At 39.3% G+C, this 23,819-nt stretch overlaps 1 protein-coding gene across 1 annotated transcript in view; it reads right to left on the reverse strand.

Annotated features, from left to right (window-relative positions):
- LOC134848618 (histone-lysine N-methyltransferase SETDB1-A-like) overlaps window positions 1–23,819 on the reverse strand; it is an 83,173-nt gene that overhangs the window by 12,398 nt on the left and 46,956 nt on the right. Inside the window, exons 6-15 of the mRNA XM_063866136.1 lie at window positions 20,393–20,507; window positions 18,844–19,079; window positions 11,623–11,850; window positions 9,989–11,281; window positions 9,493–9,675; window positions 9,000–9,213; window positions 3,332–3,483; window positions 2,517–2,722; window positions 1,695–1,831; window positions 945–1,197 (exon numbers count right to left, since the gene is read on the reverse strand). Of these exons, the coding sequence (XP_063722206.1) occupies window positions 945–1,197; window positions 1,695–1,831; window positions 2,517–2,722; window positions 3,332–3,483; window positions 9,000–9,213; window positions 9,493–9,675; window positions 9,989–11,281; window positions 11,623–11,850; window positions 18,844–19,079; window positions 20,393–20,507 (3,017 nt within the window). The remainder of the gene's footprint in view (window positions 1–944; window positions 1,198–1,694; window positions 1,832–2,516; window positions 2,723–3,331; window positions 3,484–8,999; window positions 9,214–9,492; window positions 9,676–9,988; window positions 11,282–11,622; window positions 11,851–18,843; window positions 19,080–20,392; window positions 20,508–23,819) is intronic.

Here is a 23,819-nt window from a genome sequence, read left to right on the forward strand (position 1 = left end):
CCAGTTCTGTAATTTCCCTGAACGTCATTTTCGATATTTCAGCATGTGGGTTCTTCTGTAGGAATCTTTTTTTCCTTCTGTACCCAAAGACAAAAATAATCTGGACACCAACTTCTTTTGTACTTCGTTGTAGAAAACATTGTGTCCGATTCGTGGGCCCCTTGTCCTTCTTTGTTCATTCTCCAACAATACTGCTAGTTTGTCTCTAAGGGTCCTCGCATTCCTTGCATCTTCATTCTCTCCTTCTCGGGGTGTTTCTGGTCGAGGTGGTGGTTCCTCTAGTATGTCTTTTGGGTCTTCCAAAAAAATCTCTGGGTTCACATTTTCTTTAACCGTAACCGCCATAAGAAATTGTTCGAACCAGATTTTGAACTGCCATGGAGGATCTAGATTCGCTGACGCCCAAAATACCGGGATTCCCATATCCGTTCTGTTATCTTGAGCTGCGAATCCTGCTGGCTGCGCCATGTGATATGCGTTGCGATATCAATTGAGAACAAGTTGTAATTCAATACTGTATTCTGAATATTGAATTTAGTTTTTTCTTTTCTTTTGTTTTGGTATTAGTTGCTGAGATCTAGAACAGTGTCGAAACTCTGAATCTCTCACTTAGTCTCAATGTCATCACACACTGTGACCTTGAGTATACCATAAAAGTAATAAGTAAGCACCGTAGGTTGGTCGCACATACATAAACAATTACTGCTACTGCAGTAGCGGTATGACACGGAGCAAAAATTGTCCCATATTAATTCTGAGAAAATTCTAAGCAACTTTTGTTCTGTTCACTTTTTGTCTAATCCTTGCTCAATTTGAGAAAAACGTGTTTGAAAATTCAGGTTTTGTTCGTTTCGTCCGGTTAATTTAAATCAGCACTGTATAAAAGAAAGGAACCTTCATTTAAAGTGCAAACAAAGAAATAGTCTTGAACTAATTTGATCTACCTTTTTCGGAAGAAACAGTAGAGTGCTTCACTAATTTCACAGCTCCTTTATTTTCAACCTGAGCAGCAGTAGTTGCATCATTTTCTGCCTTAGTCGAGTCATTTGAAGGAGATTCGATGGGCCTTCCAATAAGGTTGTCAGCGGCGGCCAAGAGATCGTCGATGTGCTGAAGATTAGCCTCGAAGTTGCAGCTTGAAACAGGCAGGCCAATAACCTGCTCCTCTTCGCGTTTGAAGACTGAAGAGTCGCCGCACTAAAAAATATTTACGGTTAACTATTTTATACACTTTTTGCGTAGCACTCAGTAGTGATGGTGCCCAGCAATCATATGGTTGCTGATTCAAATCTCAGGTGCGCTGCAATTTGCGAGGTGAGCGCTAGCAAGTAAGTCTTAGCTTAAGGGGCGCTGGATAAATGCACTCTCGTCAGCCTAAATAACCAACCACCGGATTAGGCCTCCGGGCTGGTTGACTAAAAAAAAGAAAATACACCAGCACCAGAATAAAATAAAAAACGCTCATATTATCCCAAGACTGATGGCAAAAAATCATGATTTCTCTGATTCTGACCTTGCTTTTATTCATAAACAAACAACATTGCACCTTACGATATGTAAACATGTGAAATTAAATAGTTAACGCTTTTTTTAAATCCACGATAGCCACAATTATTCTTACTAAGAAACGTGTGAAAAAATGCGATCAATCGAACCAATAAAAAATTTGAATGAAATTTCAATGAAATGCTCACAGCTGTTTGGCCGGTTGCAACTGTGGACTGCTGTTGTTTTACTTCCTCGTCGTCATCGCTCTGGTCGGAGTTGGCCCGTTCGAAGTAGTCATCAACCTCCTCTCCTCCGGATGAGTCCAGAAGAGGCTCATAGTGCACTTCACAAACAAAACAAAGCAACATCGTTACTAGCAAGCTGTGTGTCCGGAGGTCCGGATTTGGGTCTTATTTACGCCAACCGTTTTCGGCCGACAAATTCTATTATTTTTCCAAAAGTGCCAGTTGTGCCATTGAAGGCGAGCAGGCACTAAAAAAGCTCTCAGTAAAAATTATTAAAGGAATTTTCTTCCAAAAACTGCCTGCAGCGTAGAAAACTACGTCAAATATGGTCGTTCTGGGTTTTGAGAGAGCTCGAAAAGTTTTAAATAACGTACCTTAAAAAAAGCGCTCTTAACTTGGATAACAATTTTTCATTTTTACACTTCAAACTCAGCATTGATTACTTTCTATTCATCAATTCACCTTTAAAACTATTCTAAACAAACACTCCCTGGTTTACATAAAAAAGAACAACTATGAGCCCCAAAAAGAAATCATAGTCGCTTGAGATTTCTGACCGAAAACATTCAAGGCCTTCAAGATTGGTGCTTTATCAACTCGTAAATCCTGCAGAGAAACAACTGCAGCTTGCGAACAACTTCCCCCCTATGTTACCTTGTAAATAAATTCAAAAACCTATAAAAAAACTAACTCAGTGTTACGCATATCCAAAATTTGTAATTTGTATCATATCTGCCTTGGAAAAGTGCACAAAAAGTTAACAAGTTCCAAATAAATTATCACATTTTCCATCCTCAACCATCGCCTCTTCGGCGCAGCTATTGTTCTGATGCTTTTCGGCTGAAGCTAATTTAGAGCATTCTTCAGCCGTCTGTTCTCTGTTTTCCTGTTTCACAGCTGTAGTCTTTAGCTGTTTCTCTTTCTCTTTTGCCTTTGAGAGTTTCGGTGCCCAGGAACTTCCCGAAGAACCGAAAGACGAAGTTCGGAATCTAATCAAATGAAAACATATGAAAACATGTTACAGTCTGAAACACTGTTTTAATGTTATCATAAAGTCCCTGATCGCTTAGAGGAGTTTCGTTTACATAAGGACTTAAAGATCTCAAACTCTCGCACCAAATATGTCTGGGAAGAGACTTTTTTAGATGAGCCATTTAGGAGTTTTTGAGCTCTGCCGAAACCATAGATTAACCATATTTGAATTTCTGCGCCGCAAGCGATTATATTTTGAATTAGCTTACATTGGCGCCGGTGGTGCTTTAAGAAAAGTTTCAACGTTGGTCAGCCAGAGGACCTTTTGGAAAAATTTGGCGACCAGGATTGAGGTTGAAAGGGAGACAGTACCCCCAATCTGGTTGCTAAAATTTCCAGAGCCCTCCGGCTGACTCTAAAACTTTTTTAAAGCCTTCTTAGCCCAGAATAGGGGTACTTTGCCCCTTCAATCTTGGTCGCTAGATTTTTCAGCTGGATTAGCTCGCAGCTTAAGATAAAAAATCCTGAAATTTATTTTTGCACTTCGAGCTCAAAGCATAAACATCTGTCAGGAGGTGTTGTGCGGAAATTGTGCCAAAATTGCTGAACTTAATTCTGAATCTCACTTTGTGTGCCCCATTACTTCGTAGTGTTCATCGTGCTCATCGGGCGCTTCTTGAGTTTGGCGCCAACTATCCTTCTGGTTTTCCAGCTTGCGCTTCTCAGCTTCTTCTATCATGTCCAAGTTGACCATATACAGTCCTAATGATTCGACGCCCTGCAAAGCAACGAAATGCATTTTGGATTAGCAAGCAATTTTACAGACTAAATAGAGCAAAAGAATACTACAATTAAAAATACCACAAACATCAGGACAGAAAGGATTACGATAAAGTTCAAAAGACGTTCCAGAGTCAAATTAAAGAAACAAAAGTGAAAACATCGTGAGCGAAGGAAACAAAAATGAGAGAAAGTGCATATTTTCACAGAAAAAATCAAAGACATCATTTTAAAATTAAGTATCAATTCATTGTCAAATTTTTAATCCCAACAAATTCATCATTTAAATGTATAACTTCATAACAATGTAAATATGTGTATCGATTAATTATCTATCTACAAAAGAGCAAGAGTTGTAGTATTGCAAATGCAACACTAACTAATGGTTTAATCTAATTTTCTAACATTTTAAATATCCCTCCGATTTAAATAATTCTTTCAAGATTGGACTAACTTTTTTTCTGTTACATTTGGATAATGAAAACAAGTATGTCGCCAGTTAGACGGACTGGTTTACTGTTTTGCCTTAAAAAGCAGACAGCGCGGCGAGAAAGCCCCCAGTCCTTTTGCGATCCTAACAGAAGACTTTGAACTTTTAATTAAGTAAGGCATGTGCAAAAATAATTAATTGCCAATATCTTTTAAATTATTGATATTTAAAAAATCAATAAGTTGCAAGTGTCAATTTCATCATGAGTATGGAGAAGAGGGGTAAAATGAAGTTTGAAGTCCAGACTGCAGGTGCAGATTTGTCTCAGCCAAAGAGTTGAGAAATAAATCAACTTGAATCTTCAGAACTATTATTTTCCGCACTCGCTCAGTCGAGTTTAATTATTTTCCTTTTTTTATTTATCACAAGAACTGACAGTAGTAAGATTATAATGTTTTCCTTTACCTTAAATTTGTGTACCTTAACCTGAATACCCCAAACCTATTTTGGTATTTAAGACAGTTTTCCATCCATCTATAACTTATTTATATTTATTTAATCAAACTTTTATTTATCTGTTTATATAAATATCATTTTAACTCTAGAACCAGATCGACTATGATCTATGATGTAATTTAAACGAGACTTATGATGTTAGTTACTAATTGAAACAAAGGGATCTATCAATCTACCCCACTGTTTCTCTTAGTAAACCCTTTATGGCCGACCAACCCTTAATTTTTTCTAAAAGCCTCAATATGTACTAACTCTGAGCGGGTAGCACGCGCCAAAAAAACCATTTTTTTGGTCAAAATTGTTGAAAAAAAGCCTAAGAACGGGTTTTATGGCCTGCTTTTGCAAAAATTTGCTTGCGGCGCAGAAGATTTTGTCAAAAAGGGGTCTTCATAGTGTTCACCGAACATCAATTGAGTCGACCTAAAAAAAGGTGAACAAAATTTTCAAAAATTTTTTGCAAATCCGACCCCCCTCCGTCGAGAAAATCCTAGAGCCGCTCCTGCATAAATATAAGTAAAACACTAGAGCCAATCTTTTTATTACATGAAGCCGCAACTTCGCAAACACAGCGAGAAAGCGGCAAACGGGAGCTTGACATTGCACAAAAACATAAACTAGCCGCTGAATGCACGTTATGAGCGTAAACAAACAAGTCGAAGTATAACCAGCTAAAAAACTGCTGATCCGGCTAAAAAAAATCTTTCTATGCAATGAGCAAACGTTTTTAACGCAAACTATAAAAAGCCGAAAACTTGAATTAAAAGAACTCAGTTAGAAGTTAGAGCATAATAGGCGTATTCTAGCCAGCAACTTATTTTGTCAAACGTTTTTTGAATGTAAGAGTTTTTTATTATCGTAAAGCAACGTAAAATTTTAGTGCCCGCAAAACAACCTAAAATGATGTTTTGTTCTGAGCAATCTAGTCTGTTTTTTTTCAGCTGGTGTTAACTTGATCCTTTATTGCTAATATACTTGTACATAGACGAAATCATTGAATTTAGAATTCATTATGAGCCAACGAATTAAACTATACTATAAACTAAATTATAAAATCTAGGATAAAACACAGATGTCACTGAGCAGCGGCTAATCTTTAAAATTGTCATTCACAATCTTTCTCTGAAGCCATTAAGCTCAAAAATGAGGCTTGAGGTGAAATTGAAAAGCTAACATTTGAAAATGCACATCTGTGGGATTGGAATAGCTACGTGGCCTCAGCAAGAGGATGCGAACAAATAGCAACAAGAGTTCCAAAATTACGGTAAACAAAAACAGTTCAAATAAAGTCAGTACAGTACAATTATCAACAGGTGAGTTTTCAAGCAGCCACTAATTGGCAGAATTGCACGTTATTTTTCCGTTACTTTTCTTCTATTTTAGTTTCATTCCACTCACTAACTGCACACTTCTCTTCTCTTCTCTCGGCTCTGTTCTGTTCAGTTTGGTAGTTCACTTCTCTCCAAGTCCTTGAGCTTTTTGTCGATGTGGCGGATGTTGTCCCTCAGTATGGCCCACTCATAGGGGTGGATGCGCAGGCCATTCTTGGTTGATGGCGTCAACATTCCATTCTTACAGAAGTAATTCCGGATGTCCACATGATAAAGGCCCTTGAACCACTTCACCGTTAGAAACCTCTTCTTACTTAATATCAGTCGTCTCTCCTCATTCCACACAGAAGCAGAGGAACCAGCAGAGGGCGAGTTCTGCTTCTTCGCTTTGGGGGTGGAGGGCAGGGCTTGGTGAAAGTCAATTGGTGACCAATTAATTGCAATTAATTGGATGCAATTAATTGACTTCTTTGTTTTTCCAATTTTTGACTATTGACAAAATCCGCCAATTAATTGCAATTAATTGAAGGTTTGCAAACTTTGAAATTTATATGATTTTGTCTTTGAAATGTAACGCTATTACTGACTTCGTAAAAAGAAAAAGTGAACAAAGAAATCAGCTGACAGTGTTTATCAAGATTTACGATAATACGACAGAGTATTTTGCCGATGAACCTTGAAATGCAGCTGTTCCTGAATGTTAACAATCAATTTTGGTCGAAAACTGACGTTGCTAAAGCTATGAATGAGACCCAATTAATTGCAATTAATTGATAATTGACAAAACTTGAGCAAACAATTCAATTAATTGACAACCTTTTCAACTAATTGACTTTTTGTCTACCAATTGACTTTTACCAACTTCTGATGGGGGCTTCGTACCTGCTACCTCGAGAATTGGAGTCTAACACTCTGCGCTCTCGGACACCAACGCTTAACAACCGGCAAACACTAGTCACAAATAAAGCAGCTACATGTGCTAACAAATAGCTAATGCGAATTATCTTTAAGTGGCTCCAAATACAAATAGACACAATTTAACAAGTAATAGTTTGGTATATAACAAACTGAAGGCATCCACACTAACTTTGCATGTAACAAATTGCAAAGCACCCAGCCATATTATGTATAAACTATGCATTTCAAAAAATGCAAGATATAATGAGTTAGAAAATTTTTGAAACCACATTTCTATCATTGATGTTGTTTGAAACGATTAGCTTTTTTCGGTTCATTGGATTATTTCAAAGTGCATCAACTGTGTTATTTTATCACCATTCGAATGTGAAAGCACATTGCTCCTAACGCTCACACAATTACTTCCCGGCTTTAATCCTTTCATTTTGCATAAATTTGTGTTACGTCAATGTCACGGAACAATTATGCTAGCTTTGCGCATGGAAGTGCCATGTCGGCTGGTTTATGATGTGGCACCAAAAGTTGCGACCTGGGCCAGAAAAAAATGTTGTATGACAGTATATCACTACGTTGCACATATTTAATGATCTGCATTGTTGATGGTCGTCAACTACTCGCGCCGTGCCTAAATTATTTTAAATTTACTCCGATAACTTAATTGTCTCTTGAATCTGATGTGTGTGATTTACATATGAATTTGATTCATCCAGATTAAGTTGGAAAGTGAAACTCTGAAATTGACAATATTGACAGACATGCACCATATGATAACAACTAAATTCCAAAAAGTCCAGCCGGAAAAAATGCGAAACAGCCCCCTGAAATGACAAACTGATACCCTAGAAGGGATAACCCGAACTGAACGGCCACAGATAGGGCGAACAGAACCAAAGCGAAGAAACAACCTGAACTAAGCAATAGTCCCACAGAATGGACACAAGGTACCAACCACCACAAAGCGGAATCCTGATCAACAGTAATGCAAAGTAATGGTTTCAAACCATTACTTAACTGACAATCAGTCACAGGTATGTGGAAACTTATACACAGCTGTACAGCCCTTGTGCAGAGCTCACGACTAAGGGTTCTGGCAGTCCACGAAAGCCTTAACCGCAGGTGGTCCAATTGCAACGCAGAACATCACAGCGAATAATACCAGTGATTACTCAGCATCATTACCAAAACTTAAAGACTAGGAATCCTCAAACGGAGCCCTAGAAAGAGGATCCTAGAACGAGAGCAACCAATCGTCGGCAGAATCGCGAGGCACCCCATCGTCGGCAGAATCTCAAGGCACCCTATCGTAGACAGAATCTGAAGGTACCCCGTCATCGGCAGAATCTCGAGGCACCCCATCATCGGCAGAATCTCGAGGTAACTCATCGTCGGCAAAGTCTAGAGGTACACATCCTAGCCAAAATCCCCAGGCTAAGACAAAATTTAACGTCAGTTTCAATAATCAGGCACTAATCACTTGAAACGTGTCTTAACCAAATTTATGCTGTAATTTAAACACTCATTTTTTGCACTCTTAAAACGTATAGATGTACTAAAACCTTCGTGCTAATGATCGAGTTAAAAATTAATAAAACTTTGCAACCTCAGACATGAACTGTGTACTCTCATTTTGTTAATTTAGTAATTGTTAATCCTCGGGGTACCAGATAGTGTTTTACGTTTAGTTTTCCATAAAAAAATTGAGCACCAAAATTGTTGGCACTCAAAATTTTTTTAGCCCAAAAATTGTTGCCCTAGTTTTTCAAAAGCCCATTTTTATCCTTAGCACTTTCTTAAACCCAAAATTCAAAGAATTTAATGCTAATATTTCAACCAAAAATTGCTTATCGGAAATTTAAAAATCTTTAAATTTCAGTTCAAAGCTGAATTCCCAAAAGTTTTCAGCTCAATAAGATTCCAAAAAACTAACAAACGTTTCACAGCTTTGTCATTAGCTATAACTTACCGTTTCTTTTACTAAATGAGCTCTAGCTCAACATTAAACAATTAATTTCCAAGATAACGCTACTAAGAAACGTACAACTATATAATTTCAGTAAACCATTGGAGAGCTCGATAAACTTAAAAGAAATCGGAAAAAGATAGCGATCGCTGCCATCTGAGCAAGTAAAATCTTCTCAAATCTCAAAGATAACTGTTATACTGAAACGCTATTTGTTTGACTACTTTTACCATGTCGATGATCATCATGGATTGTAATTTAGCACAGAGTTATAAGCATGTGCTGTAAAAAAAAAACTGAAATTCTAATCATTTTCCATTCAAGCATGGTATGCTTTTCGGATTGGTAGTTAAATAGCTCACCAAGTCCGCCACTTGATCCGTCAGCATTTCACCCGAGTAGCTGCAAATGAAAGCACCCTTAGGAATATGGTCTCTACATCTGACTCCGAATCCCTTCAGCTGGGTTTTGAACAGTTCCAAGCGGTGTCTGACGCCCAGTTGCACAACTCTATTGTGGCACAGATCCTTCCGACCATCAGCTGCACAAGCGCAATTCATGTTGCACTCATAGACACTGTAAGCAAACAAAATGGAAGTGTTGCACTCTGCAATATCCTATTATTTAACTGATGAAATGAAGTGTAAGCGTAAAATTTTTTACAGCGCAAAAAAGATGATTTTATATTCAAAAAGTTTAGAAGAATCGAAAAGGAAAACTTTAGAGAAAAATCCTGAAAAAACACGTTGAGAAACAGTGTTATTAGTAAATCATATGTCGTGAGCTTCAATTTAGATTAAGGCTTAAAGTAAAATTAAATCTTTTAAACACTCAAGAAAGTCTTATTTGTCTGACCCGAAGTAGTGTGGCGCGGACAATCTGCGCTGTTCGTATCCTGCAGTATCTTCTTCTGGGAAGTCCCTGTCGCCTTTAGAAGCCTCTACTGTCAGCTGACAACAAGCACACTTTGCCACGTCTACGCAGTTGTCAGTACAGTCACAGCACACGAGGAATTCCGGGTCATTGTTTATCATGGCCCTGTAAAAAGTTGGCTAAATTCAACTCCCTTTTGTTCCCCTAAATTTGCGCACAGAAAGGCATAATATTTAAGAGAAATCCCAAGATTTTATACTACTTCCGATTTTATCATCTAAACTTTAAAAACCAACCTTTGAAAAAGAAACGATAATACAGAATTTAACAAATATATTGTTAAAGTAGCCTCGTTTGTACAACTGAAACGCATTTTACAGTTATTTGAGAAACCATTGAGACACTATTCAGAAGAGCGATTATTAAACAACTAATTTTACCACTAATTTGAGCGACTATCAAATGTGTAATAACTCACCCAACATCTGCGCTCCAAAGATTTTCCAGAATATACTTGTCGAAAATGGGCACGGTACATGAACTGCGTTTTTCAATGTCATTAACCGCTCTTATCGGAAGCGTTTCCACTCCATCCGAAACATCATCTGACACTACGGTACACTTCAACAGGTCAGTAGACTCGAAAAGATCATACAGCTCGGGGTCAAATGAAAAGCAATCAATTGGTAACTTCATTTCAGTCTGACTCAAATACATTCCAATCTCTTCAGGGTTTCGTAGCATAAGACCACAGGGTGTTTTATAGGTTACTTTTTCACTTTCCCAGCAGGCATACGGATCGAACTTCAAAACTTCTTCGTCAAAGAATTCAGCTTCACATAGAATTATTCTCTGAAAGCCATTTCTGATAGGTACGAGCAGCAAAGATTCCGAAGTATTGGAGAAAATTTTATCGAACTTGGAGATGCAACTAGGCGAACACACTAAGTGTTTTTCAAATAAATTCTCCTCAAATGGAAGAAGTGAATTGTAGACAAGTGCTCTTGCTTGAACCAGGGTCAGCTGGTTGTTATTTAAATCACTCGCTTCAGTTCCGGATGTTACTTCAACAAGAGTTTTACATTCTGTTCCAGAAGCTAACTCAACCAGAGTTCTGCACTCTGAAGTATCGTCGGCTGATTTCTGCTTCGACTTGGTAAACACTGTGCTACATACACTATACGTTCGTTCGCTAGCAGCGTCTGGTGTCAGCGTCGATACCACGTGTGTGTATTCGGACTCTTGGCCACCTTTGAAGAGCAAAAACTGATCCAGCGAATCGTCTAGAAGTCTTCTACCGAAGTTCCCATTGTGTTGATCAGTTGAGTTAGAGAAAGAATCCGTAGTGACATTTTGGAATCCTACAGGTTTGTTATTTTGAACTTGAATGTTATCATTCGACGATACACCAAATCTGTCGGATCTTGGTCTTGAGTAATCACTAATAGCCATAGATATTCCATTTCCAAATTGCCAGCGGCGGCTTGAAAAGTCAGGTACATTGAAGTAACCATTATTGTAACTGTTGTTGTTACTTGCTAGATGTCGATTTGAGAACATATTCAGTGGAACAAAAGGGAGTTGCAAGTTGTTTACGCCAGGTATGATACTGATTGGAGGAGGCCTGCTCCTCATGATGCGATTGATCTTCTCTTGGACAATTTTTATGCAAAGAGACCCGTTGAAGATCCACTCTGTGCTCATATCAAGGGAGTTCATGTACATGACTTTGATTAGACTGCAATCGACGGCTTTGATCATAGCAGTGTACCTATAGATAAACATTTAGCTCAAACGAAATCCGCAATCATTTAGCAGCCTCCCTATAATAACTAAATAACTTGTGTTAACATGTCATGGCTAGTAAAATGCTTTGGTTTTTCATTCTCAAAGTACGTAAAATTACCTGAAACTATCAATCGAAAAAGAACCAGTTTATTTGCGATTTTAAAATTTATGGCCATGCTTTAGTGTATTCACTCAAATCATTTGAAGTCTGACAGGTACGAAGCAGAGAATAAGTATTGTTACCAAAAAGACTGATCCATGATGACAATTGCGAATTATCAGTTCATGAGAGATTAAAATGACCAGACTGTGGCCTCTACTTACGAGCAGTTGTCTTTCACAATTTCCAGCATGGAGTCACACCTAGTCTGGTTCTCATGCAGACGTACTCTATCCGGCCAAAAGTGGAAGAAAGTTTTGAGGAAATGCCTTCCCTCTTCACTTTTGCACTCAGACCACACTTGGTGCATCGGTTTTTGCTCTGCGAATAAATGGAAGAGACATCCGTCTGCAACGTAGGCGGCTTCTCCGTTATCCAGGTAAACAAGAAATCTAGAACCACTTTCGAACTTTATTCTTCGATCATCGCCAAAGAGTGCCCGGTTTGACACAATGTGCAACCATACGTCGAATCATGCATGGTCCCATAAAAGCCATAGCGACTTAATTTTATGTAAGCACAAGACATACATCCAAATCCATACAAATATTATATGGATGTATGATTCAGCATTATCCTCTATGGTGGGTAGCGCAGGTGCTTTAGCAAACCTAAGACAGAAGGAGTAAAAAGATAACAAAGCTTGGCTTAAGTATAAAGAGAGTGACAAAATCTATCTGATCAGTTTTCAAAAAACAGTCCAAAATTAACCAACCACAGTCACCAGTAGCACATAACAAATCTTTCAACCAAACTAATTCATACAAAGAAAAGTTCGAAATGAAAAAAAATAGACAGAGGCGAAGCTGGAAAGACAGTTGGCCAAGTGCCAATGAAATAAAAAAAAACGGAAAAAATGATTGAATTTTTGAAAGAGAAACCGGAGAAGAATTCATTGACATTTTCTAACTACGGTCTGCCCAGCTTCGCCTCTGTCGTTTTGAGTTTTTATTTTATATATTTTTCCTTTGCATGATTAATTTAGTTGAAAAAATATGTGCTACTGATGACTGATTGTTTAATTTTGGACAGTTTGTTTGTAATTTGATCAGATAAACTTTGCCACTCGGTTCACACTCCAGCCAAACTTTGGCATCTCTTGACTCCAACTGTACAACGTTTGATGTCCTACGGGCATTTTGTGAGGTACTGAATGTTCTGAATGTTCTGAAATTCTCAAAAAATCCAACTTTGAAAGATGAAACTTTGACAAGAACCTTTAACATAAATTTTAATCTTAAACCTCCCTAGCGAAAAGTGCTTGCCTCATATCTAGTTTAACTGATGTCTCAGCCGGATCAACTCGCACTAATTGGAATTGGAGCGAGCAGAATTTATTACAAGTTGATTATTTTCAAGCCTCCGTAACTCGACAGAAAATTATCACAGAAAAGGTAAAATATGATTTAGAGTTTAAAATCAAGGCATTAATCTTTGAGATGACAAAAAATTTCGCCAGAAAATATTAATTTAGAAAGTCAAATATGTTTGAATAGAAAAGAAATTCACAAAGCGCAAACATTCTGTCACTTTCTTCAATCGGAAATTGGATCAAAAACGCTGAAACACGAAAAAACGTGTATAAAAACTCATCAACAGCTAAATTTTGTAGGCCAAGCTCATCATCAATAGATTTTGATAGCTAAAAACAGGGGTTTCCTCATAGTAGTAGAATGGAATCACAAAGTTAAACAAAGAGGCGAAGCTTCACTTCGCAAACACTAGCGAAAATACGACAAAAAGTATTTCTAGAATGTGCAATAAGAAAAAATAAAAATGAGCCTCGAATTGGCAAAACTCGGCTAGGTCTAAAATTCGATCTGCGACCTACTGCAATCAAGAGCTTTGAGTCTCACGCAACAACCACTCAGCCACGCACGCGTAACCACCAACAAACACTAGTCACGAATAGAAACAGCTACATGTGCAAATAAACTGCCAATGCCATTCAGCAAAAGTGGCACCAAGTACAATTAGACACAATTTTGTAAAAAAAATGAATATAGCAAACTGAAGGCATTCACAGTAACTTTGCATGTAACAAATCGCAAAGCATAAAGCCACATTATGTATAAATTACGCATTTCAAAAAATTGCCAGAAATATTTAGTTGGAAAGTTTTTGAAATCGAGTTTTTATGGTTGTTATGTTGTTTGAAACAATTAACTTTTTTTCGGTTCATTTGATGAATTAAAAATGCATTATTTGTGTTAAGATTCAGAGTTAGAGCAAGTAGGACTAGGGGATAGAGGTTTGAGAGTTATCTGAGGTTTCAACTGAGGAGAGAGAAGAGATACTGATTGTTGAAGAATGAATTGAGATTGTGTTTATAAAATGACACGACAAACTGAGCATCAAATAGTACCAGTTAATTAATTACCAGTTAATTAATTAGTTTATCAAATACCAGCAGACCAGTTGACCTTGTCTGAGTGCATTGAGTTTTATACCAGTTGACCTTTAATTAGGTTTCTATTGCTCAAGTCTGACCTTGAGTTTGGTCTGGTATTTCACCAGTCTGGCATTGAGCTCGTCTGTCCTCAACACCCCCACTCAGGCTGAATTGGCTTTGTCCAATGTCAGGCTGCAACCCATCAGCGTTCGACGATGTTGATCCACCTTTGCCTTGCTCAGGGATTTCGTCAACAAGTCAGCCTCCATGTTTTCGGTTGGACAGTACTCGAGCGCAAATGTTCCATCCTCGACCCGCTCTCGGACAAAGTGATACTTGACATCAATGTGCTTTGTACGCTTCTGCATTACGGGATTTTTGCACATCTTGATGCAGCTCTGGTTGTCCTCGTTGATCACAGTTGGACCATCACACGTCATATCCATCTCATTGAGTAGGGATCGTAAGTAGAGGCCTTCCTGAACAGCCGCTGCCATTGCTTGATACTCAGCTTCGCTGGTAGATATTGCTGCAGTAGGTTGCTTCTTGGTACTCCAGCTGATTGCTGCTCCTGACCGCTGCACATGAAAACTGTAGCCTGTTGTTGACCTTCTGTCATCAACGTCACCAGCCCAGTCAGCATCTGCTGAACCATAAAGGTTGAACCCATCAGGATCTTTGATGTAGCACAGCTCCAGATCTTTGGTTCCTTTCAGGTATCGCAGAACTCTCTTAGCAGCCACCCAGTGTGTTCTCCCAGGATTCTCCAGAAACCGTGAAAGTTGAGTCACAGTAGCTAGGATGTCTGGCCTCGTTTGCTTGGCTATGTACAATAACGAGCCCACTATGCCTCTGTAGTCCTCACGCTGCATTGCCACTGCTTTTTCTGAGCCCGCTCCAGGGCAGTCCTTCTTCGTCAACTGAGTGCTGATATCAGCTGGTGTCCCTACTGGTTTGCAGTCAGCCAACCCAAAGCGCTCCAAGCAGTCTTCAATGTAGCGAGACTGATTCACAGTGACAGAACCAGGTGCCCGTTTGACCTGCATTTTCAAAAACCAGGCTAATGGACCGCGATCATCCATCTTGAATCGGTCAGTGAATCGGTCCCTCACCCTGTCAACTTCTGCTTGCAGTTTGCAGCCAATGATGATATCATCCACCCATACTAGAACATAGATCATAGCATCATCCATTCCCCTCATCGTGAACAAACAGAAGTCATTGGTGCTTCGAGTGAAACCAGTCTCCAGAAGAAACGTGCTCAGCGTCTGGTACCAGTCCCTTCCTGCCTGCTTCAGCCCATAGATACTGCGTTGTAGCAAACACACTTGGTTGTCCCCGCTGCTGAACCCCTCGGGCTGTTCCATATACACAGTTTCTGTTAACGGCGAGTTGAGGAAGGCTGACTTCACGTCCATCTGATGAAGTACAAGATCATCTTGCGCTCCCAAAGCCAGTAGTATTCTCTTTGTTTCTGGTTTACAGGTTGGCGCAAAGGTCTCATTGAAGTCCAGTCCTTCCACTTGCATAAAACCCTTCACCACGTATCTGGCTTTAAACCGCTCCACTTGTCCCATTGCATCTCTCTTCACAGCAAGCACCCAGCGTCCAGGAATGACCTTGCGAGAATTTGGTCTATCAACAAGTGTCCAGGTGCCCATTGCCTTCAGTGACTGCACCTCCAAAGCCATAGCTGCTAGCCACTGCTCCCTTTCTGGTCCAGATACTGCTTCCAAGTAGCTTCTTGGCTCTTGTGCTATCACTGAAGCATGAGTGTAAGCCAGTCCGTATCGGATGGGAGGGTTCCGCGTTCTAGTTGACCGCTGCTCTGGAATCTCTGTTGGCCTCTGCTCTGGAGGCTCTGTGGAAGGTGGTTCCAATTCTTCAGTCTCGACTGGGTCATCTTCCGTAACCCCCACTGAAGCTGCTGCTCCACTATCATTCGCTTTATTGGTAGACTCAGTGATGGTCTTCGTGCTAGTTTCCTCTACATCAAGGCATCCCTCGATTGATAGACCCAGTGTTTGTGACTGCTCACTGTCTACCAGAAAGTCGTCTGGAATGATGTCTTCATTGAACGTCACGCTTCTTGCTCGTACCACTCGCTTTGTCTCCAGGTCCATCAGCAAGTAGGCTTTGCTCTCCTCGTCATAACCAATGAACTTGCTCTTCTTGCCTTTCGGATCCAGTTTCCGCCGGTTTCCTCTGTCCAGGTAGTACGCCAGGCATCCGAACACTCGCAGGTAGTTGACTTTCGATGGCTTCCCATAATGCATCTCCATTGATGAAATGCGATGCTCATTGCTGGATGTAGGACACAAGTTGCGAACCCTGACTGCCGTTGACATTGCTCGTACCCAGAACATCTTTGAGAGCTTTGCATCGGCCAGTAGACATCGAGTCATCTCAGTTATCACCCTGTTGTACCTCTCTGCCACGCCATTCTGTTGCGGAGTATTAGGTACTGTAAACTCCTGTTTCACCTGCATTTCTCTACAGAACATCCGAAAAGCATTCGACGAATACTCACCTCCGTTGTCAGTTCTCAAGCACTTCGGTGTTCCGTGCTCAGCTACAAAGTCTTTGAACTTCGAAAGAGTATCGCTCTTCTTAACCAGGTACTTGACCACTGCCAGACGGCTGAAGTCATCAATGAAGCTCACGGCATAGCGCGCTCCATGCATGCTCGCAACTTCAAATGGTCCCTGGATGTCGCTGAAGACCCGCTGCCCCACTGCAGTTGCCCTGTTCTCTGTCTTCTTTGGCATTGCTACTTCGTGCATCTTCGAAGCTGTGCACACTTCGCAGAACCCTAGCTCGCCGACATCAACAACTGATATTAGATCATGCTTGTTGAGATGCCCCAGCCTTCGGTGCCACAGCATTGCACTACTTGTCTCCATCTTCGCTTTCGTAGCTAGAGTCATCGCGTTCCTCTTGAACTTGCACTCCAGGAAGAAAAGCTTGCCGCGCTGCTTCACTGGTAGCCGTCGACCATCCGGTGCCACAAGATGAGAAGAGTCTGATGTAAAGCTGAAACTAGACCCTCTAGCTATTGCTGAGCTCACACTCATCAGATTCACGTTGTAGCTCGGCACAAACAGCACATTGTGGAAAGTGTAGCTCCTCGTCACATCTTGACAGTCTCGTATGTCCACTTCCACCGAGCCTATGCCCTCAATCTTTGATATTGTACCGTTCGGATTCTCAACTGTTGTCCCCTCATCCCATTTCTCAAAGCTTGAGAAGACAGCCTTGTCGCGCACTACATGATCGGTGCATCCCGTATCCACAATGAGATCATCTCCCTTCATTGAGGTTGTTGCACAACAACTGAAGAACCCTGTCTTTGCCTGCTTGCAGTCCCTTGCAAAGTGTCCTTGTTGTCCACACTTGAAGCACCCTTGCTTCCTTGAAGTTGGACCACTTGCTTCATTCGAGCCACTGCCTCGAGCACCAGATTGACCACTGTCACTTCTGGATCTGCAATCTCTTGCCAAATGACCCTTCTGACCGCACACAAAACAGCCACCACCCGACGCTCCTTTCTTCTTCCTCACAGCTTGCATAGCTATGTGTCCATTCCCAGTCTTCTCTCCACATCGAGCTCGTCTCGAGTCATCATAGTTCCTCAACCTCGTTCTCAGCTCTGTAAAAGTCTTGGCCGGCTGGAAGCTCTCCTGCACCACGAAATGCTCAAAGCTGTCAGGCAGTCCGTTGATCACGAGCGCATTGAAGAGTGTGTCCGTAATTGCTTCCCCAGCTTCACTCAGCCGCGTCATCAGCTCTTGACTTCGAACGAAGTAGTCATCGAGATCCTCCTCTGATCCTAGGCGCAGCTTCGCAAGCTGGCCTACTAGACTGACCACTGTAGGCCTCTCCACACTGCAAAACTTCTCTTGCAGCAGTCTCCAGGCCTTCGTCCCATCGCCATAGCCATCCGCAGCCACGCAGTCGTTCTTGATGTACATCAGTGTGGTGTTGTTCAGGACCAGAGCTAGATGTGACCACACTGTGTTTCGGTTGTCTTTCTTCTGCTGGATCAGCACAGCTCGCTCCTGCATCTTGGTGTTGTACGCCGTCATCTGGTCAGCATTCGGATTCTCAGGTAGCGTAGGTTCAGCTTCTGGTAGATCGTCATTGCCCATCACAGTCCTGAACAGGCCTTTGGTATGCATCAGTGCCACAAACTTCGTCGACCAAGCTGGAAAATCTTCAGACTTTCCACTGAATCCAGCCAGTTTCAAGTCCATCTCTGCTTTGCTAAAGGCTAGATAAAAGCTAAAAAAAACTCTGACAGAAATCAAATAATTATTAAATCAAAAAGTTTAGAAATCTGGGCCCATAACCTGTTAAGATTCAGAGTTAGAGCAAGTAGGACTAGGGGATAGAGGTTTGAGAGTTATCTGAGGTTTCAACTGAGGAGAGAGAAGAGATACTGATTGTTGAAGAATGAATTGAGATTGTGTTTATAAAATGACACGACAAACTGAGCATCAAATAGTACCAGTTAATTAATTACCAGTTAATTAATTAGTTTATCAAATACCAGCAGACCAGTTGACCTTGTCTGAGTGCATTGAGTTTTATACCAGTTGACCTTTAATTAGGTTTCTATTGCTCAAGTCTGACCTTGAGTTTGGTCTGGTATTTCACCAGTCTGGCATTGAGCTCGTCTGTCCTCAACAATTTGCGTCGATTTATTACTATTCGAACGCCAAAGCACATGCTATCAAAAAGCTGTAAAGGTGCCCAAAAAGTGTCATCAATATTTGCAACTTAGATTAGAAAAAAAAAGAAGTTTCTTAATAATACGCTAAGCTGACGCTATTGTAATTAGCCAATCAGAATTCCGTATTCAAAAATTTGAAAGAAAATATGAACCGTTTGGGAACGTAGAAACATTTCGAACTGTTGAAAATTATTTCTGTTATGCCAGTAACCCCCGAAAAACATCCACAATCTTTTTACTACTACACAACCATCTATTTACCTTTCCCTTGTGTATTCAGAGGGCAGTTCCATTATAACGCCAGTTGACAATTCACTCCGAGAAGAAGTCGACAAATCACTGGCAGGTCCTTCATCCGCTCTTCTGTCTACTTTAGCTAGACCTCTGAAGCCCACTCTGAATGAGTCACGGTCACAGCTGCAGTTTAGAGCCACTTGGGAGGAGACTACAGTTCCCTTTTCAAAAGGGGGCATCCGCAATGTCACCTCGTAGCGACACTAAAAATAAAATTCTAATAAACAAAGGCGAAGCTGTACTTTCCAAACACAAGCAAAAAATGACAAGATGGAGCTTTAAAATTGCAAGAAAATGCAAAAAGAATTTAATCAGCTTTGAAAAATAAAGCCACCATACACCAGCCGCCAATAAAGCGGATGAAACAGATGCGGATAAAACAAATAACAAATGCAGTACACGGAAAATGAAATAGAGCACTTCTGCTGAGACGATTTATGCGAAGTCAGTTGAAAAAATGTGGACTCGTTATGCGTAAACAGGCAAACTAAGGAACAAATGTGAATGTTGAGTCCCTAAAATGTAGATGATTCCCTGAAGAAAATGTCTGTTTCCGAATATGCTCACCCATACGCCCCCGAGGTTCGCCGTAGACCATCATCAAACTTCCTGGATAATTTTGGCAACAAATATGGATGTCAAAAACAATTTGGACATATTTTAGTTCTGCCCCTACCCCATCCGAATGAATACTCGAACTTTGAAATCATTCAACTTTTATTACTTAGTGACGTACAGTGCTGATTTAAATTAACCGGACAAAACGTGTTAAACTTGAAATTTAAAACGCGTTTTTCTCAAATTGGGTTGAGTTTAGGAGAAAAATTATGAGGACAAAACTTACTTAAAATTTTAGCAGAATTATTATGGTGTAATTTTTTTTGCGAAATTCGGGCCCAAAATTTTACCCCAAAAATGAGTCATTTTGGCTTTTCTTAGTTAATTAAAAATTACGCCAAAAGTACCCATTCGATCACAGCCATAATTATATCAAAGTGAGCCCCTTACGTAGCCCAATAAACTTTAAGAAGGGTATATTCTCCAAAACATTGTATAAATTAATTTATTTTTGCTTGATAGACAAAAAAGGTCGTTTTTACTATATAAAATACCAATTTTTTATTTAAAAACAATTTTTAAACGGTTTGCAATTTTTTTTGGAGAATATACCCTTCTTAAAGTTTATTGGGCTACGTAAGGGGCTCACTTTGATATAATTATGGCTGTGATCGAATGGGTACTTTTGGCGTAATTTTTAATTAACTAAGAAAAGCCAAAATGACTCATTTTTGGGGTAAAATTTTGGGCCCGAATTTCGCAAAACAAATTACACCATAATAATTCTGCTAAAATTTTAAGCAAGTTTTGTCCTCATAATTTTTCTCCTAAACTCAACCCAATTTGAGAAAAACGCGTTTTAAATTTCAAGTTTAACACGTTTTGTCCGGTTAATTTAAATCAGCACTGTATAGCGGAAAAGATTGAAATATTGAGATCTGCCACCCTCTGGTCTTACTGGATCATTGTCTGGATCGAGAGGTGAGACAAGTGAGTTAAGCACAGCCCTTTCCCAACTGCTGCTTTTGTTGCGCCATGCAAACACACTGCTACCACTTCTTACCTCAATTCCCCTGAAACAATCTCCAAATTAAACTCATTACTCGTCAATTCATTCACTTATTTTACTTTGCTTTAACTTGCAGGGTTCTATGTCCGCCCCTTCTTGAACTCAGAGGTGTAGCAATTATCATAATCAATATTTCTGTTTCTGTTTTCGTTTTTGACTTCAAAAACGTTTAAGGTAGTTTTTTTACTCAGTTCAATTCATTTATTGCTCAGACCATTGAAACTGTCGGAATAATGTATTCGGGTGTGTTTTACTTTTTTTGTTTCCCCAAATGAGGATTTGGGGGAAGGGCAAGTGGAACTTCTGGACAGATTCAGGAGTCAAGCAAGCAAAACTTTTTCATTTTTTGACTTTTTCAAGATTTAACCTGGATGGAAACTTTCTAAAATTAAAAGATGCCAGCTAATACTAAAGTTTTTTCTTGAAACAAAAAACATCTTGAAGTTTAGCAAAAAAACCTAAATTTCAAGCAATTCACCTCGCATCCTATAAAAATCTAAAATTTTTTGATAATCGAATTTTTGAAAAGAAAAATTTCAATCAAATATTCTTCGACATTTACAAATAAAATTGAAACACCAAAATAAAAATAAATTTATATAATTGCCCGGTTTTTTCAACACTCTTTTTCTTGATTTCCAAAATTAGCTCTGATTAGTTCTTCACTCATTCTAATTACTAGATCTGATTTGCAAATTATTAATTGTATTACATTAACTTACTTATTCCACTAGCAAAACGTTTGGTCGGTATTCACTGATTCATTCATCTAAAAACATCACTTACCCAAATTTCTAAATACTTACCGAAAATAAATAAATACTGAAAAAAAAAATTCAATGCAATTATCTCTAGCCATAAACTATTAACATTTGAGGAATTTGACAAACTAATAGAAAAGCACTTCATAAAGTTTATGCAAATCTGTACGACCAGAAGGGGTACTACAGAATGTTTATCAGCATCATCGATCAATCTGAGGGAAGGGCAAGTGGAACTTCTGGATAGATTCAGGAGTCAAGCAAGCAAAACGCCAACAGCAGGAACCCAATTAAACACAAGTTTGAGTCTTTCAAATTTCCAGAGAATACAAAAATTGTTTGTGGGTTCTCGTATCACAGCTAGAATCAGAACAGACACTATACCCAAAGACAGGATAGTCCATTCATACATGGGCAGTAGCACAGAGGAAAACTAAGAGTGCTAAATAAATATCCGAGCTCGGAGCTAAAGGGCGTAACAACACAGGATGGCACTAATTCTTTTTTAAAAGGAAATTTGCAAATTGTAATGAGTTCTCGACAAAATTTGAGGAAGATAGAAATATTCAAGCCAAAATTTACACTGGAAACATGGCGTAATCTGGAAAATTTAGAGGCAAACAAAAATGAGGACTTGTATAATGAAAAAAATCAACTCTACGCGGCTTTATATCGGGTTATCAGGTGCTCAAACTAAATACAATGAGTTAGGACTGGAGTGTAACTCATAGAGTAATTTCGGATAGGGTACACCGTCTGCTCCTCACGCTATCTTATTTTCGGCCGGATAGATTCGTGCAACTTCTTAGTCTAATACCGATCCTAATCTTACTCTTATACTATCTAGTCTCAGGTTGTTTAACTAGTCTCTGCTAGGCTCAATAGATCTAGGGTATAATGGTTTATTGCGGCTGCTGAAGTGCTCGGGAGAGTCCAACTAATTTCTAAGTTAAATTCAAATCTCTCTGGTGCTGAAATTACAAGTAACTTCAGCACTTACAAATAAGTGGGTTGTTAGTTAGATGGATCATGATTGGTTAATATTAAATACTTTACATTGGTAAAACATTTAATTTATCCAATCATAAAATATAGTTTAGATCAGGTTCCACCCATCCGGGTTTTACAGAGTTTTTTAGAACAGTTCTTTTGTAGTTCAAGGATGGATGATGGACGTTGGTATTTGGCGAACATCATTTTTCTTTTGTTTCCTTTTTGTTAAGGAAGTTCCAGGGATCTGGAATTGAGGACACAAGACGTTGTGTTCTTCTTGTGACAACGACTGAGTCTCTGCAACAGCATCAATTCTGGTTTCAGAATGGTTGGCTATGTCAGGTTTTTCTGTTCTTCGGAGAGAACTTCTTTTGTGTTTGATCTAGCTCGGGAATGGCGTGGAGATTGTGCGTGGAGGGGATGCCTGGTTACTCGGATCTGTACGTATACTTGAACATCGAGGTGGTCATTGGTCTAGTTCAATGAAGTCCTTTTCTGCGAGGTCAAGTCGTACTCTAAATCCTTTGAGTTGTGATTGTGAGCGGCATATCGATTATAGTTGGTCATTCTCTCTCGAGTGTAGTGAGGTCGTCTTGTCTTTTGATGTTCGTCCTTGGTGTTGTATTCTGATCTATATATTGCATCATGTGATTTTACATTTTATAAAACTTTTATTAATTTAATATTTTTTAATTATGATTTTAGTTAGTTGTTTTCACAAAAGCTTTTTGTTTTAGTTCGGTTATTTTGAAGAGTTACTCACCCTTGAGTAGCTCTTATTAAAAATAAAGGTGTGGTCACAAAGCGTGGATGTAGCACGGTGGGTTAGGCCGGCTATAGAGCATGCTCAGGACGTCCTTTCCTGGTGGGTTAGGCCAGGTGTGGGAGTATGATTTCATGCGGTTTTTATGAGGGGTCCTGTTATGTGACAACATTTTATGTTGGGTTTGTTGTGGTTTTACTTATGTTTTGTTGGTTATGTACTTTTTCCAAAAAGCAAATTGTTTGTGGTATGGGTTTGTCTTTTGACTTTTTTGTGTTTTATTATTTCTTTCTAAGACTTTGTAATAGTCTTCAAAAGAATAAATTATCCAGTTTTAAACTGGGTTAATCCGGTTTGGGTACCGTTGGTTTCCTTTTCTTAGTCATGCTGTTATTTTATGATTTGTGGTATTTAGTAAGCTGCGTTGGTTAGTTTTGTTTAGTATATGATTCCTTTCCAACCGGGTTAAAGGAAAGTTTGAAACTTGTTATTATTTGTTAGAGTTGTTGAGTGTGAAAACTTGAAACTGAAATTCATTATTTTAAACAATTCTTCGTGGGCGAGCTGTGCGAGTGTGGATAGAATTTCTGTGCGAATGAATGAAAATATCAAAAGGTTAGTACTGCAATTGCATTTTATTAATTTACTGCATAGAATTTGGAAATTTACTGCTAGTAATGGGGGAATTTTAAGATACAAATTTTCATCATATGTAGATTTACTGCTTTTAGGGGAAAATTTTATAAATTAATTTACTGCATTGGTATTATATTTATTTAATTGTTGGTGCAAAAGTTAA

The sequence above is a fragment of the Symsagittifera roscoffensis genome, chromosome 6, assembly GCF_963678635.1.
Source record: "Symsagittifera roscoffensis chromosome 6, txSymRosc1.1, whole genome shotgun sequence".
Classification (NCBI taxonomy): Eukaryota; Metazoa; Xenacoelomorpha; order Acoela; family Convolutidae; genus Symsagittifera; species Symsagittifera roscoffensis.